General features: G+C 43.4%; 1 protein-coding gene across 3 annotated transcripts in view; it reads left to right on the top strand.

The window, feature by feature from the left end:
- ntng2b (netrin g2b) overlaps positions 1-13,761 on the top strand; it is a 56,334-nt gene that overhangs the window by 29,633 nt on the left and 12,940 nt on the right. For all 3 annotated transcript variants that reach the window (XM_028417850.1, XM_028417849.1, XM_028417846.1), the window contains exons 4-5: positions 457-629; positions 2,014-2,043. In XM_028417850.1, the coding sequence (XP_028273651.1) occupies positions 457-629; positions 2,014-2,043 (203 nt within the window). The remainder of the gene's footprint in view (positions 1-456; positions 630-2,013; positions 2,044-13,761) is intronic.

Raw genomic sequence — 13,761 nt, 5'->3', positions numbered from 1 at the left:
AACATCTTTCAATTTTTGGGACAGATATTGGCATTTAGACGAGATATGCATTTTCAATCTGATTTAATGGGACCTTTAAAAACAGTTTGATTGGGTTTTCAGGTTGTTACACGCTCTAAAGAGCCCAGCTACTAAAGGACACTGTAAACAAACTGTACGAGCAAAAAAAAAAAAAAACAGAAATGGACTCTGTGGTTCTGCCGGAGGACTTCTGAGAGAGAACTTCTGTGAGAGAGCTGACCAGAAACATTTGCCTTTCTCCTTTGTATACACTGCTATGCCTCTACACCTCAACTGTCAGTAGTTACACTTTTTCCAAAGTGCTCCTTCAATATCTGCCTTCATTAACACTGCATTTGCAACCTGGGTGTGATGACAGAACCTCCGTTCTGCTGCCTTCTGTGGAGTCAGTGGGATCTCCTCTTACACATGTGTCACTCCTTTCTCCCTTTCAAGGTGTAAGTGTAACCTCCATGCCTCCCAGTGCCTGCTGATTGATGGGAACCTCCAGTGCCAGTGTGAACACAACACCACCGGCCAGGACTGCCAGCGCTGCAAGAAGGGCTTCAAAGCCAAGTCCTGGAAAGCAGGTTCATACCTGCCAGCACCTAACGGAACCCCCAACACCTGTACGTACCACCATGTGTGTCCATCCACTACAAACTGTTGGTGCCTGTCAGGCTTTGTTAGCCTGTTAGCATGCAATATTTATACATATCTAAATATTTTACAGATTATTATTATTGCAGTTAACAGTCAGCAAATATGGGATTCACACAATAGTGCTACCAAAAGGAGTCCCTCTCAAGAGGACCTGATTTTTCCTGAAATACTGGAGACGCTGAAGGATGACAAAGAAGACTGAGCTCTCAGAGTTGTCGTCACCTCAGTGCAGTGCAGATCAGAGCTGAGTAACAACGGGGGGAAGTGCGCGAGGAGGAAATCCTCTTGGAGAGTGTAGCCAGCTACAGTAGCTAGCTCTGATAAAATAATAATCTAGGGCAGCCCCTCCCTGACTCACTCCTTTCAAACAGACACACTCTCAGGCACAGGGAGAGAGAGAGACACACGCACACACACCTGTACCTGTGCACACACACACACTGCAGAGAATAGCTCTATTGTCAGCCTTTTTAAAAAAAAAAACATGCTGCTGTTTCCAACCCAGTTCTAATGGTACTGACACACACCTTCAGAGGCCATCGCCATCCGCCTTTTAAACTCCTGAATCCCATTAGTGGAATTTAAAAATTAAAATGTTTGCAACTTTCTCGGTTGAAATGCTTCACAAAATGGCCAATGGCTGGCAAAAGAAAGCGTTTGGTCTCCAGAGATTGCATTATGCATGCCAAGCTAAGGATAACTAAAGGTACAATCCTGGAAAATATGCCTAAAAGAGAAGAGGTTTAAAGGTAGGGCAGGAGATTTTGAAAACTCAGTGAGAGTCAGCCAGATTTTGAAAGTAACCACACGCCACGTTCTCTCGGAGCTCACCCCGAAGCCACGCCTCCCAACCAGTCTGTGACTTCGGCCATCATGCACGTACCTCTCTGATTCACGCAAAGCAGGAAGAGAGTGACAACCAGCCAACTATACGCGCAGGGGCACCTCGTAGGATTGGCTGATGTTTTTAGCGTTTTATAGCTTCCACAGATGATTCATATTCTTCGTTTTAAAGCGAAACTGCGGATTGTAACGAGAAGTTACACTAATTTAACAAAAAAAGCATCTGAATGAAATCTCCTACCCTACCTTTAAAGGAGAGCCAGGTGGTAGGGCCCCTGTCAGATGAATGTGTGGTGGTCGGGGTAATGTGAAAGAGGCGGTGCAGATCCAGTAATTACTACAGGACATTAAGGGGTGTTCCACAACGAGCCCTTATTTTGCAAAACAGCTCTTTAACTCTCTCTGCCACCTGAGTCTGATCAATGAGGCAGAGTCAAGTCTTTAGGCAAATTGAATGCATAAATAAACAAGTTCTCATCTCCTCTTCCTTTTCTTATTCTCTTTCAGGTACAATTGCTGGTTCCCCCTCCGGTTCCAGTAAGTAATAATGCAAAGCAAAGCAGAAGACGTATTCCACTTCACTTCCTGTCTTGTCTTCTACCCCCCCCTATTTTTTTTCTAGCATTGTTTTTGAAATGTACGTTTTAACCCCATACCTCGCCATCTGTATGTCTCTTAAAACCCCCCTCTCTCCTGTGATGTTCAGCCGGCTCTGTAGTTAGTCATTTCTCTCTTCCTGCATCTCCTCTCTCAGTGCGTCAGCTTGGGCCCTGTGTGCTTCATTATTAATAGGCCTCTCTGTCGTTGCGTCCTTTCATCACAGCACATCACACTAACCTGCACAGGAGGAATTCTTCCACAGTATTTTTTTTTTTGTGTTTAGACTAAAGACAGTACTGTTGATGGATTGAAGAAAGAGAGACGGTTGTGTGAGAATGGGCGGTGGATGAAGCAGCAAAGGGAGTGTGTGTGTGTGAGAGAGAGAAAAAAAAAACAGACAGAAAGAGAGGAGGAGGATGTGGGCATATGTTAGTGTGTTGTAATGCAGTGTGATTCCGGGTGAGGAGCTCGGGGAGGCAAGAATAAAAGGGAATTTGATTAGGGATTCTCTCTGTGGAGAGGCTCTCAGCCTCCGAGCTGTTAGACAGAAACGATCGGCAAAGTGGCAACATCAACCCTGACAGCACTGGGCTTTTCTCCACATGGCCCAACAGTAAAAGGCTGATGCATGGATAGACTGAGCAATTGGACTGCACTGCAGAGCCCTGCTTTTAAAAGGTCTCCTCTGACAATTAAGACACGACTGTGTGCTTATTCAGCAAAATATTACATCAAAGATAACTATCAGTCCTGCTGTTGGGCTAATTGTGGGTTTTGTGGTTCAGTCATTCACTGCTTCTGAGGTGAAAGGTAAGTGTGAAGCTGAAGGTGAAGTGGGAGGACTGCTAGCTAAGAGCCCTTTGAAGTCCCTCATGAAAGTGTAGAAAATTAGCTTAGCGACAATACGTCAATACTGTGCTTTCTTGAAGAACACGTGGCCATCCTCCTTTCGCTTCATTACACTCCACTGCAGCACATTTGACTTCATCACTCAGTACATTTATCTGGCAGCTTTCTCCATCCTGTACCAAGTTAATTTCGTCTGTTACTGAAGCCATGCAATGGATTCTGACTCTTAAATAGTTCAGCATTTTGGGAAATACTCTTGTTCACTTCCTGGCAGCCAGCTAGAACAGATTATTGACACCACTCTTGTTTCTGTCCATCACATATGAGGCTGCAGCCAGTAGCTGTTTAGCTCAGCCACAGTAAAAAAAAAAAGAAAAAAAAAAAAAAACTGAAGACAGGAGGAAGCTGATATCCCGGCATCTTTTGTAGCTATAAAAATCCTACCAGCACATCTAAATTTTATAATATTGTTGATCTCTTCCGTTTCATCTGCTTACTTTTACCTGAGTGAAAGCTTTCTAGAACTTCTTATGTTGTGTCAAATCAAGTGTGTGTGTGTACCAGTGGATGTCCTTATAGCCGCTGACATGCAGTGTTCGTATCTGTATACACCATACATAATTCATTCTGCAACTTACTAGAGGTCCTGTGACGTACATCAACTGTTTCCCTGCCTGTATCTCTGATATTAATGTTGGATGTCCTGTCTTGAGAGCAAGGGCGTCAAACTATATGGACATTCAGCCTTTATTTGTTCTGACTGACTGACTTTAAGCAACTCAGGATGGATGTGAACAGATACTGTCAGCTGCTTGGACGTACAGTAAAGTGGTCCTTGAAGCCCAGTTCGCCTTCATACTAAATTTAAACCTGCCATCTTGGAAGGCAGCAGACCGCTTGTGTTACACCAGAAAAGCACTTAGAACGTGGGAGGAGCTGGGATTTCCGCACCGCTGTGATGCCGTCAGAGGTTTTTTTTTTTTTTTTGTCTTAAGGAAATCCATTAAGAGCGGTTTTTGAACAGCACAGCACTTTTGTAGTTTGGCTGACATCAGTAGGGAACTCAAAGCTTTCACTGATTAGCTGTGATTCAGGAGGGGCTGACAGAAGCTTTAACATCGTATAAACAGAGCCGCAGTCCTCTGTAAGCTCTGTAAGTCCGCTGTGAAGGACATAAAACTTCACAGTTACTCACAAAGTCCTCATGTAACTAACTATCTTTAGTGCTTCTCTGATTATTTAAACTTGAAATCTAATTAGGCATCAGCTATTTGCACACAAGAAAAGTAGTGCAGAACTTTTATCTCCCTCTTTGGGCCGTGAGAGTAATTACATCTGTACACATCTGTGCATGTGACACATGCAAAGGATGGTTGCTAGCTAGCTAACACGCCATATAAATGGGCTCTGAGTGAACAATTTGAACTAACCGCTGCTCGGTTACACAACTGGGACACCAAACAGGAGCATCATACCAGTACAGAGCTGTATTCTAAGATTTTTTTTTTTTAAATCTTTGGCTTGAACCTGACCCTGATGTGAGCAAACCTTGTAGTGCGCGCGTGTGTGTGTGTGTGTCTGTGCACGCACGTGTGTAGGTGTAGATTTATGGCACGCATATGGTGCAGTTCAGTGAAAGCCATAAATCATCTTCATCCCCTCCTCCTCCTCACGGGGATCTGAGGTCTTAGGTTCCATTCTCACAGAGCGGCCGCTACTACTGTTTGCACATGCTGACACTGATACACACACACACACACAGACAGACAGAGTGCGGCTGAAGCCCCTGTGACTTCAAAAACTAAATCACACTACAGCATTAGCCGTCATGAATAATATGTGAGTTATCTTCTCTGACTCAACTTTTATTTTAAGATGCATTCGGGGTTAAATTATAAGTAACAGCAATGCATGTAAGTACGCTGTATTAAAGAGTGATTACAAAGCAGTCTGGGATTTTGTTTTACTATTTTTTTTTTACACACATAAATTCTGGTTATATAAATCATAATCTCAATACCATTACCAGGAATTTGTACATGCAGATCGCTTTGCTCTTTGTAATATTACAATAAGATCAATAATCATGTTTGTAACTGTGCTGGCCCAAGCAGATGCATCTATAAAAAAAAAAAAAAAAAACATCAGACATATGGGTTGGACAACATGTCATAGCAGTTGCACCCTTTGTCATGTCTGTGCCCCAGTTAAGTCAGTGAGCATGCTCAGATGAGGATTAGCGATCTATTGGCAAGAGAGTCTGATCCACTGAGCACACAGCCCATTGGTCAGCTGGACAGGAGGGTTGGGGTGGTGGAGGTGGGGTGGGGGTGGCGGTGGAGGGGTAGGTCAGAGAAAGCAAATCCTAAAACCCAGCCATACATCTACCTATCCAGCCACCATGACCCCACGTAACCCTACTTCATCTTTTTTCCCCAAAATCAAATCCCTGCGCTGTAGAAGAGGCTGAACACACACAGTGTACTACTCTACTGAAATCCCTACATTTTTATAAAGACTGAACTTGGCCTTAGTCGATTGGATCATGTCTGAAAAATCATGTGACATATTAATAACATCCATGCCTACCACCACCATTAGCGGTTCAGGCTAACGTCAACCGTTCCTGAATCACAATGGCTTCATTAGCGTGGAGCAAAAATCAATGCCTGTTAATAAATGATGAGAATGCTAAGACTGACAGGTGGTATTAAACATTATTGTTATACTGTTTTACTTCGACATATTAGTGGAAGCCACAAATGATCTCATTACATGCAAATACGTTCGTGTGGAAGTCGCCTGAATGGGCTCGCTGTAGTGTGTACTAGGTATGTGGCACAGAGTGTGTCATGGGACAGTTAGTGAGTCCATCTGTACGGGCAGACAGGCTCATAATACAGGATTATAGAATGAATCAGCTTAGACTGGTGATGCATTTCAGTTGAGCGTGATGGCGCTGTTGCATGGCCTAAAAATGACCCTTTTTCCTTTACATACAGAGTCCTCTGTCGTCGACGGCTCGGATTCTGGTGCTGGAAACTCACATTTAAACTTCCAACACTTTGACATAAGTCAAGGTAGGCACTGTAGCTCAGTGTAGTCATGACTGTAGTCTAGTTGTGCTAGAATAGATGCCTATAATGATCATATTTCCTCAAATTAAAACCAGCAGTTAAATGAGTAGAATTTGTGGGTGTGGCCAGCACAATCAAATATAGGCTGTGTGGGAAAAAAAACAATGGTGGATCAAGTCCGGGCTCCTGTTATGTAATGTGCGTGCCAGTTAAACATAATCTGCATCTTAGTTCAGTTACCGCATCGGTCAGAGCAACAGAGCCAGTGATGCAAATCGGAAACCCTCCACAGGCCAAACTATTGTATTTATATAAACAAGCCGGATCTGAGGCACTGCTATGTGCTCATCTGAGCCATCAGTACATATTATACCTTTAAAACAGTAATAAATACATCAGCTCACATCATTTGAGGAAATATGGTTTTACCTATAATGTAGACCCTGCTGTATTCAGACTATGTGGCGCTGTATGTTGTTATATTTATGCATCAGTAATTGATTCATTGCGGTTGTGAAGGTGAGAGATAAGCACTGACATTGTTTGTCACCACGCATCTGACAAAACAGAGTGTGTGCAAACACATGCAAACACACTACATTCTAAGTGTAATACACTTTGACAGACGCTGTGTGGTTTTATTTTGCAACCATATTAACAATAGTCACACCTTTAACAGTCACAGTGTTTTTACAAAAAAAGAGAACACAGGTTCCAGCACTGAAAGGGTTGTGGAACAGCTTTTGAGTTTAGCCTATCTCAGCAGTGTGAAATCACACTTTCATTGTGTGTTCTCACGTCTGTGTGTACGAACGCGCACACTCCTGTGTGTGTGTGTGTGCACATTTGAAGAAAAAAAAAAAGGAATAGCTAGGCTTTCTTTGGATAAACAATCTGAGGCAGCATCTCTTATGCTAATGTGTTAGCCTGCCCATTCCTCATTGAATTTACATTCTCTGTCCTCATGCTACTGATGCAACAGACAGCAGAGCTCCGCCAGCTGAAACCAGAGTTGCAGGGAGCTCAGCCTCGCAAACAGAAAATGAGTTACCCACCGGCTCTTTGTCTGAGCCTCCTCCGATACCCATGGGAGAATCTGACACACTTCCTGTTGCAACGGAGGTTCTCCCCCCTTCACCATCCTCTCTGCACAGAGTTTCCGTGACACCAGAGGAGTTCATGCCTTCAAGAACAGCCCCTGAACACTCACATCTGTCTCACCCCACCCCAGAGGATCATTCAGTTGTTGATCATCATCATCACCGCCTCCATAAAATCGCAGGGGAATCATTCCACCATCCACACATTCCCCATCACACAAACCTGGTCGAAAGTGAGGAAAAACACTCAGAGATGAGCCATAGTGAGACAGGAGGTAAGACACACCCTTAGCTTTACATGACAGCAGATGTAGAGTAGAGTAGAATAATCTGATATAGAACCAGACGATCGTTTCATTTCCAGGCTGTATGATGGTGTTGGAACTCTCCTAGAATTGGGCAATTTTCAGGGAGCTCTTACACACAAGCTATCATCATTTTATGTTGCTCAGCATCAGATCACATGTCAGTAATGCTTATTCAATTTAGATAGTGACAGTGTAATCTACTTAACGCAGGTTAGCGAGTGAATGAGAGGGGAGAGAGAGAGAGAATACAGGCGTATCAGCACAGGACTGCCTGAGGTCAGTGGACATCTCGTCTTAAGAGAGACGATCATCAAGACAGAATCAGGACTATAGGGAAGATTACTACATATAACGTCAGCGGCATTAATGTATGGACGATATAAATAAAACAATCAGTGATGGAGCTCTTCATGTGGTGAAGAGCTCCATCACTGTCACGGCATACGAAGCCCAACAGACTCTCAGTCACACCCCTCCTTTCAGTCAGCGCAGAGCGAGCAGGAACCCCGAACGCTCCAGCTGCCAATGTCTGATGTCAGACAGTTCAGGGCTGAGCTGATTGAGATTAATGCCAAGAATGGTTCAAATCAGTCCTTCCCCCCCAAGGCAGCACGGGTTACTGAGATTAAATGCATTTACGCTCACCGCTGTGATACATCAGCCTTTAAAACAACTGCAGTTCAAAATCCTGCTTTTCCACAAGAGAGCCTGTGTGTGTGTGTGTGTGTGGATCTGTGACAGATGTGTGAGAGAGTGTGAGCGTAGTAAGGGCCAGAGTCGGACACGAGTAGAGGTAGGCAGGGGTTACTTTGATGAGATGTAATGATGGCATGATGCCAGTTGTGTGAAATGGTCCAGGGTGCTGTGAGAACAGCTGCTGGCGTCCTGTCTCACTGGAGCCCCGGGGAGGAGGGAGGGATAAAGGGGGAGTGAGTGAGTGGGCGGGAGATTGCCTGAAGGGGGAGGCACCGCAGGGGAGCAGGATGCTTGCAGGATGCCCCTCTCTGAAGAAGAAGAACAACTGGAGACGCACATTGCTGCACGAAAAACACCTCAAGGGGAAACACAGATGGAAGCGTGCAGGGCTGTATTCTCTAGCGGTCTGCTGATCATTAGTCCCTCAATGATGTGCATGGTGTGGTCGCGTCATGTGATTGGATATCTGTGTTTTTTAACATGGGGAGGATGTTTTGATTTATTGAACTGAAGCGTCTGTGTGGTAGTAAACGGAAAGGTATAAGGATGAGGAGGAGGAGGGGGCTTGATCTATGAACTGAACTAGTTTCATATCTTTCACTTGTGTGTGCTGTAGCCCAAAAATCATGAAGCAAAGCATCCTGGGAATGGCATAAAGCCCTCTGGGAAAGTGGAATATACAAAGAAAAAGGAAAAGAAAGAAAAGGAGCTGTGCAAGAGACAATTAAAAATGCAGTAAAAGTGGAGAGTGTGTGTTTGTGTGTGTGTGAGTCTCCAGCAGCTATATTGATTTGAGATGTGACTGTGGCACCAGAGAGAACGTTAAATCTCAACATGGAGAAGCACACTCATGTGGAAACGTTACTGTAATATCTGTCTGTAGCTTCTTATGAATATTCATATTCTAGGTAAATATACTAACAGAAATCAGAGCAGAGACGGGCCGTCTTTCACTTTTATATGAGGCGGAACAAAGCAGAACAAACTCAGAACATTTCATGACATTCAGATGAAAGAAAGTTCATGTCATTCCTTTCACACCCAGAGTGAAAATACAGCGATGAAGGAGTTTCTCAAGCCTCACAGCTTTTTCTCAAGCCCAGGGCTCAGGCCCCTGATGGGGCAATCCACTATCTGACAGAGAAAGACATAGAGAGAGAGAGACAGAAAGGAAAGAAGAAAAGGGAAAACAAAGGTCTCAGAGGAAGCGAGGAGGAAGGCAGACGATATCAGTAATCTTTACCCACTGCAGCCTAATTATAAAGTTCTTATTGTTCAGCCTGCTGAGGAAAGAGCTTGTAAAATACCCCACAAGATGTCTGCTCATGTTATGTTAATGATGATTGTGGTGTGCCAGTCCCCCACAAGTCTGTGCATGAGAGTCATGGACAGAAAGCAGCAAGCTCCTCTGAGCACAGAGCAAGAGGAGAAAAAAAAGGAAGAATATCTGAACGGACAGGTATTTCTGTTAAACGTGATGGGAGATTTATTTACCGTACTGGAGTTTACTCGCGTTGCAGTAAAAATGCAGTAGATAAACTTTTATCGTGACAGCTGACAGTGAAAACTAGGACCTTAAAAACCTGGAGCAGAAATGTATCTAAATTTATCTCAGTGGAGCGAAATCATAAAACGTTGGCACCAGTTAAAGCTGTCAGACATTTATTTGAGACAGTGACTGGAGTCAAGAAAAAGCTACTAAACTTTACTTCTTTTTGTTTTTGCTTTTTGTGTAAATGGTGATTTGTGGCGTGTCAGGCGCCCACAAGTCTGATGAACACATTCACGATGCTCATGGCCACAAAACCACAACTTTACACGAACATGGGGAGAAGACAGAGGAGCACAAAGCAGACAGCAAAGGTATTATTGGTATGTAGTGGCTGTAGTAGGTCAAAAGATGAACTTAAATTTAGTTTTTTTCTTATAAAGTCTCTTCCCTATCCAAACACGGGGAGCACACAAGTATCTCTTTTATGTGGAGCGATGCATTTAGATCTACAAAACTTTGGAAGTATTAAACATTTGTGGTTTTTCAGACCCACACAAGTCTCAAGGACATGCACATGAGATTCACGGCCACCAAACAACCTCATCTGTGCACGGAGAGAAAAAGGAGGAGGAGCATAGAGAGAGCCATGTTGAAAGGAAAGGTATCACATCTTTAGCTTGTAATGTGACTAAAACTAGTGTCTAAATGTACACTTGTTAATAATGATTGTGGTGTGTCAGACCCGCACACGTCTGAGGGACACTCACATGGTCATAAGATGGCATCTGAGCACGGCGAGGAAAGTAAGAAGGCAGAACACAAAGACAGTAAAATGGAGAGGAAAGGTATAGTTGTGTGTTAGGCTGATAAAAAAATGTGGTGTTTCAGTCTCCCACAAGTCTGAGGAGCATGCACATCAGACCCATGGGCACAGACCTCCAGCTGTATCTGGGCACGAGGAGCATGCAGAAAGAAAAGGTATCTATATACACAATAGTTGAATACTCCTGTAGTTTTAGTGTTTGGGTTTCTTTCCCTTGGATTTGCCCCTGCTGGCTTTGTTGATGACTGCTGTGGTGTGACAGTTTCCCACATGTTTGAGGGACAAGGACATGAGACTCACGGCCACAAGACAACAACCTCACCTGGTCATGGGGATGACAGGCATGCAGATCCCCATAACAGAGAAGGTACACGGATAAACCCTACTTTGATATAATAATTTCACAATAAAAGATGCAGGAAATGTGAGTTTCCTGTGTAGTTTTGTTGCTGCTGTGAGGCAGGACATGCGGCCCTTAGTGGCTGGTTTTTACTAAGACTAGACATTGTGTATGTAGAGGTGGATCTGATTGATTTTCAGTAGGTATACTGATAGAGCTGTGCAGCAGGAAACAGTAAGAAAATGCAAATTTGCTTATTATGTGGTTTTCAGCTCCTCTTAGTCATACAACTACAAGCTCATCTGAGCATGAGAAGGAAAGACAGGAGGAGCAGAATGAAACAAATACTGAGATGAAGGGGTGTCGTTATCATAGCTTGAAAAAAAGCCTATTAGAGTTCATTTGAGATGCGTTAAATATCAATATTTATCAAATTTTCTTTTTTGTGTAAGCCCTCCACAAGTCAGAGGAGCATGTACACGAGGCTCATGGCCACAAACCATCTTCTGGACACGGCGAGCACGAGCATACAGCAAACACAGCTGGGACAGGTATATTGTCATGCTTAAGTACAAGTGGAATTATTTTAGAAGATAACCCACACAGAGATTTTTCTCTTTCTTGTTATGTTTATGCCATGATGTGTCAGTCTCCCACAAGTCTGAGGAACATGCAACACATGGCCACAAACCGCCATCTGAGCATGGGCATGGTGAGCATACAGGAACAGGGTGTTGTATGTAGTGCCAGCCAGCTTTATAATATTAGAGCCTGTTGTGTAATGTGTGCAAAAATATTGCAACAGAACTGTATTTTTATCAGGCCAGCACAAGGCTGAGGAGACTCATGGCCACAAACTCTCTTCTGAGCACAAGCATGATGAGCATACAGGGCCAGGTATCACAAAATAAAGAAATAAGCTGCTGAAACACAAATAATAGAAAAAATACAGCAAGATGTAGACGCTTGCGCTTTGTATTAATGACAAGTGCTGTTTGTCAGGCCAACACAGGTCTGAGGTGAACGTACATGGAGCTCATGGTCACCAAACTTCATCCAGTCACGGACAGGATGTGCATGCAGGAACAGGTATCCGTTTGTATCAATATAAAGAGATAAAACATAATATGTCCCTAACAAAGTATCAGAAAACAAGTAAAATTGCAATATTATTAAGTATTTTTACTTATTATAATAACTACTCTGGTCACTCATCTGAGCATACAGGGACAGGTATCCATTTTATAAGTAAAACTGGTTACAAACAATAAATACAATTCTATTAGTGATGATGGCTGTGATTCATCAGGTCACCACACGTCTGCAGAACATGCACATGAAGTTCATGGCCACACAGTCTCATCTGGGCATGGACACAATGAGCATACGGCAACAGGTATATATTTGCATTGGCAGCAAAGCCCGGTAGAATACATTAGATGTATAAGAGAAAATTTCCATTTATAGTAGAGCCCTAAAAAAAGGAGAAATACCTCAAACTCTATGTCCATGCTTATTGTACTATGATTACAATTATTACTTGTCAGGCCTTCAGAAGGTGGAGGAGGACGTACACAACCACAAACCCTCATCTCAACATGGGCATGACGGGCATGCAGGGGCAGGTATCTGATCTGTGGTATATTTATGTGTAGTGACTGAAATATGCAGCAGATTAACTCTAGAAAATGGATCATTATAAACCTGAAAGATGCACAAACTACATCTAACCTTTTGTTGCTTAATGTTTGTCAGGCCACCACATGCCTCAGCCACATGCACATGAGACCCATGCCCACAAACCATCATCAGAGCACGGACACAATGAGGAGACAGGGACAGGTATCCGTTTGTAGTGGAACCACTATCCTGTAGATATCCACTAAAGTTAAATCGCAATCTATGTTTGCTTGTTGTGTTTATGAGGCCACCATATGCCTGAGGAACACATACAAGGATCTCATGGCCACCAGACTTCATCTGGACATGGCCATGATGCACATGCAGAGCCAGGTATCTGTTTAGGAGTAGTAATGGTAGCAACTCTTAATATATCTAGCAGTGATTCTATAAAGAAACCTTTGAAAGGCAGGAACACAATATGTTTGCTTGGTGTCTTAATGACAACTCTGCTTCATCAGGACACCACAAAACCGAGGAACACACACATGAGACTCATGGCCACACAATCTCATCTAATGATCATCATGATGAACACACAGAGACAGGTATTCTATTGTAGTGGTAGCAATATTCTGTAGTGGAACTTCAGCAGTAGAAATATGCAGCAAATACAATGGACTGCTAATTATAATGCTATGTACGTAACATCTGTATTTTATCAGGCCACCATAAGTCTGAGGTGCACTTGCATGGTCATGGTCATGGTCATGGGCACCAGACTTCATCTGAGCATGGCCATGATGGGCACACTGCGACAGGTATTTACTGTAGTGGTAGCAACATCCTGTAATGTAACCTTAGCAATAGAAATCTGCAGTGGATCAACAGGAAAAGAAGTAATTACGACCGCTGTTTGTCAGGCCACCAGGTGCACTCACAGGAGACTCATGGCCACCAGACTGCATCTGAGCACGGGCCCCATGCACACACAGCAACAGGTATCTGTTAGTAGTGGTAGCGACATCCTGCAGTGTAATTGCAGCAAAAGAAAGGTGCAGCAGATAAACTAAAAAAGCACAAGATAGTAGAAGTACAAAAACGGACTACTAAATATAAAAAAAACCACACATAATCTTATGACAACTGTGATTTGTCAGGCCACCACATGTCTGAGGTCCACTCACATGGGACTCATGGCCACCAAACTTCATCTGGGCACGGGCATGACGGGCATGCAGTGAGAGGTAAACTAAATGTAGTGTTAGTGATATCCTGTAGTAAACAAAACAAGAAAAAAGTAATATCAACTGCTGTTTGTCAGGCCACCACAAGTCTGAGGCGCATGTA

The sequence above is a fragment of the Parambassis ranga genome, chromosome 12 (assembly GCF_900634625.1).
Source record: "Parambassis ranga chromosome 12, fParRan2.1, whole genome shotgun sequence".
In the NCBI taxonomy this organism is placed as follows: domain Eukaryota; kingdom Metazoa; phylum Chordata; class Actinopteri; family Ambassidae; genus Parambassis; species Parambassis ranga.
Note: the sequence above shows the minus strand (reverse complement) of the source record. Positions and strands in the feature narration are given on the sequence as shown.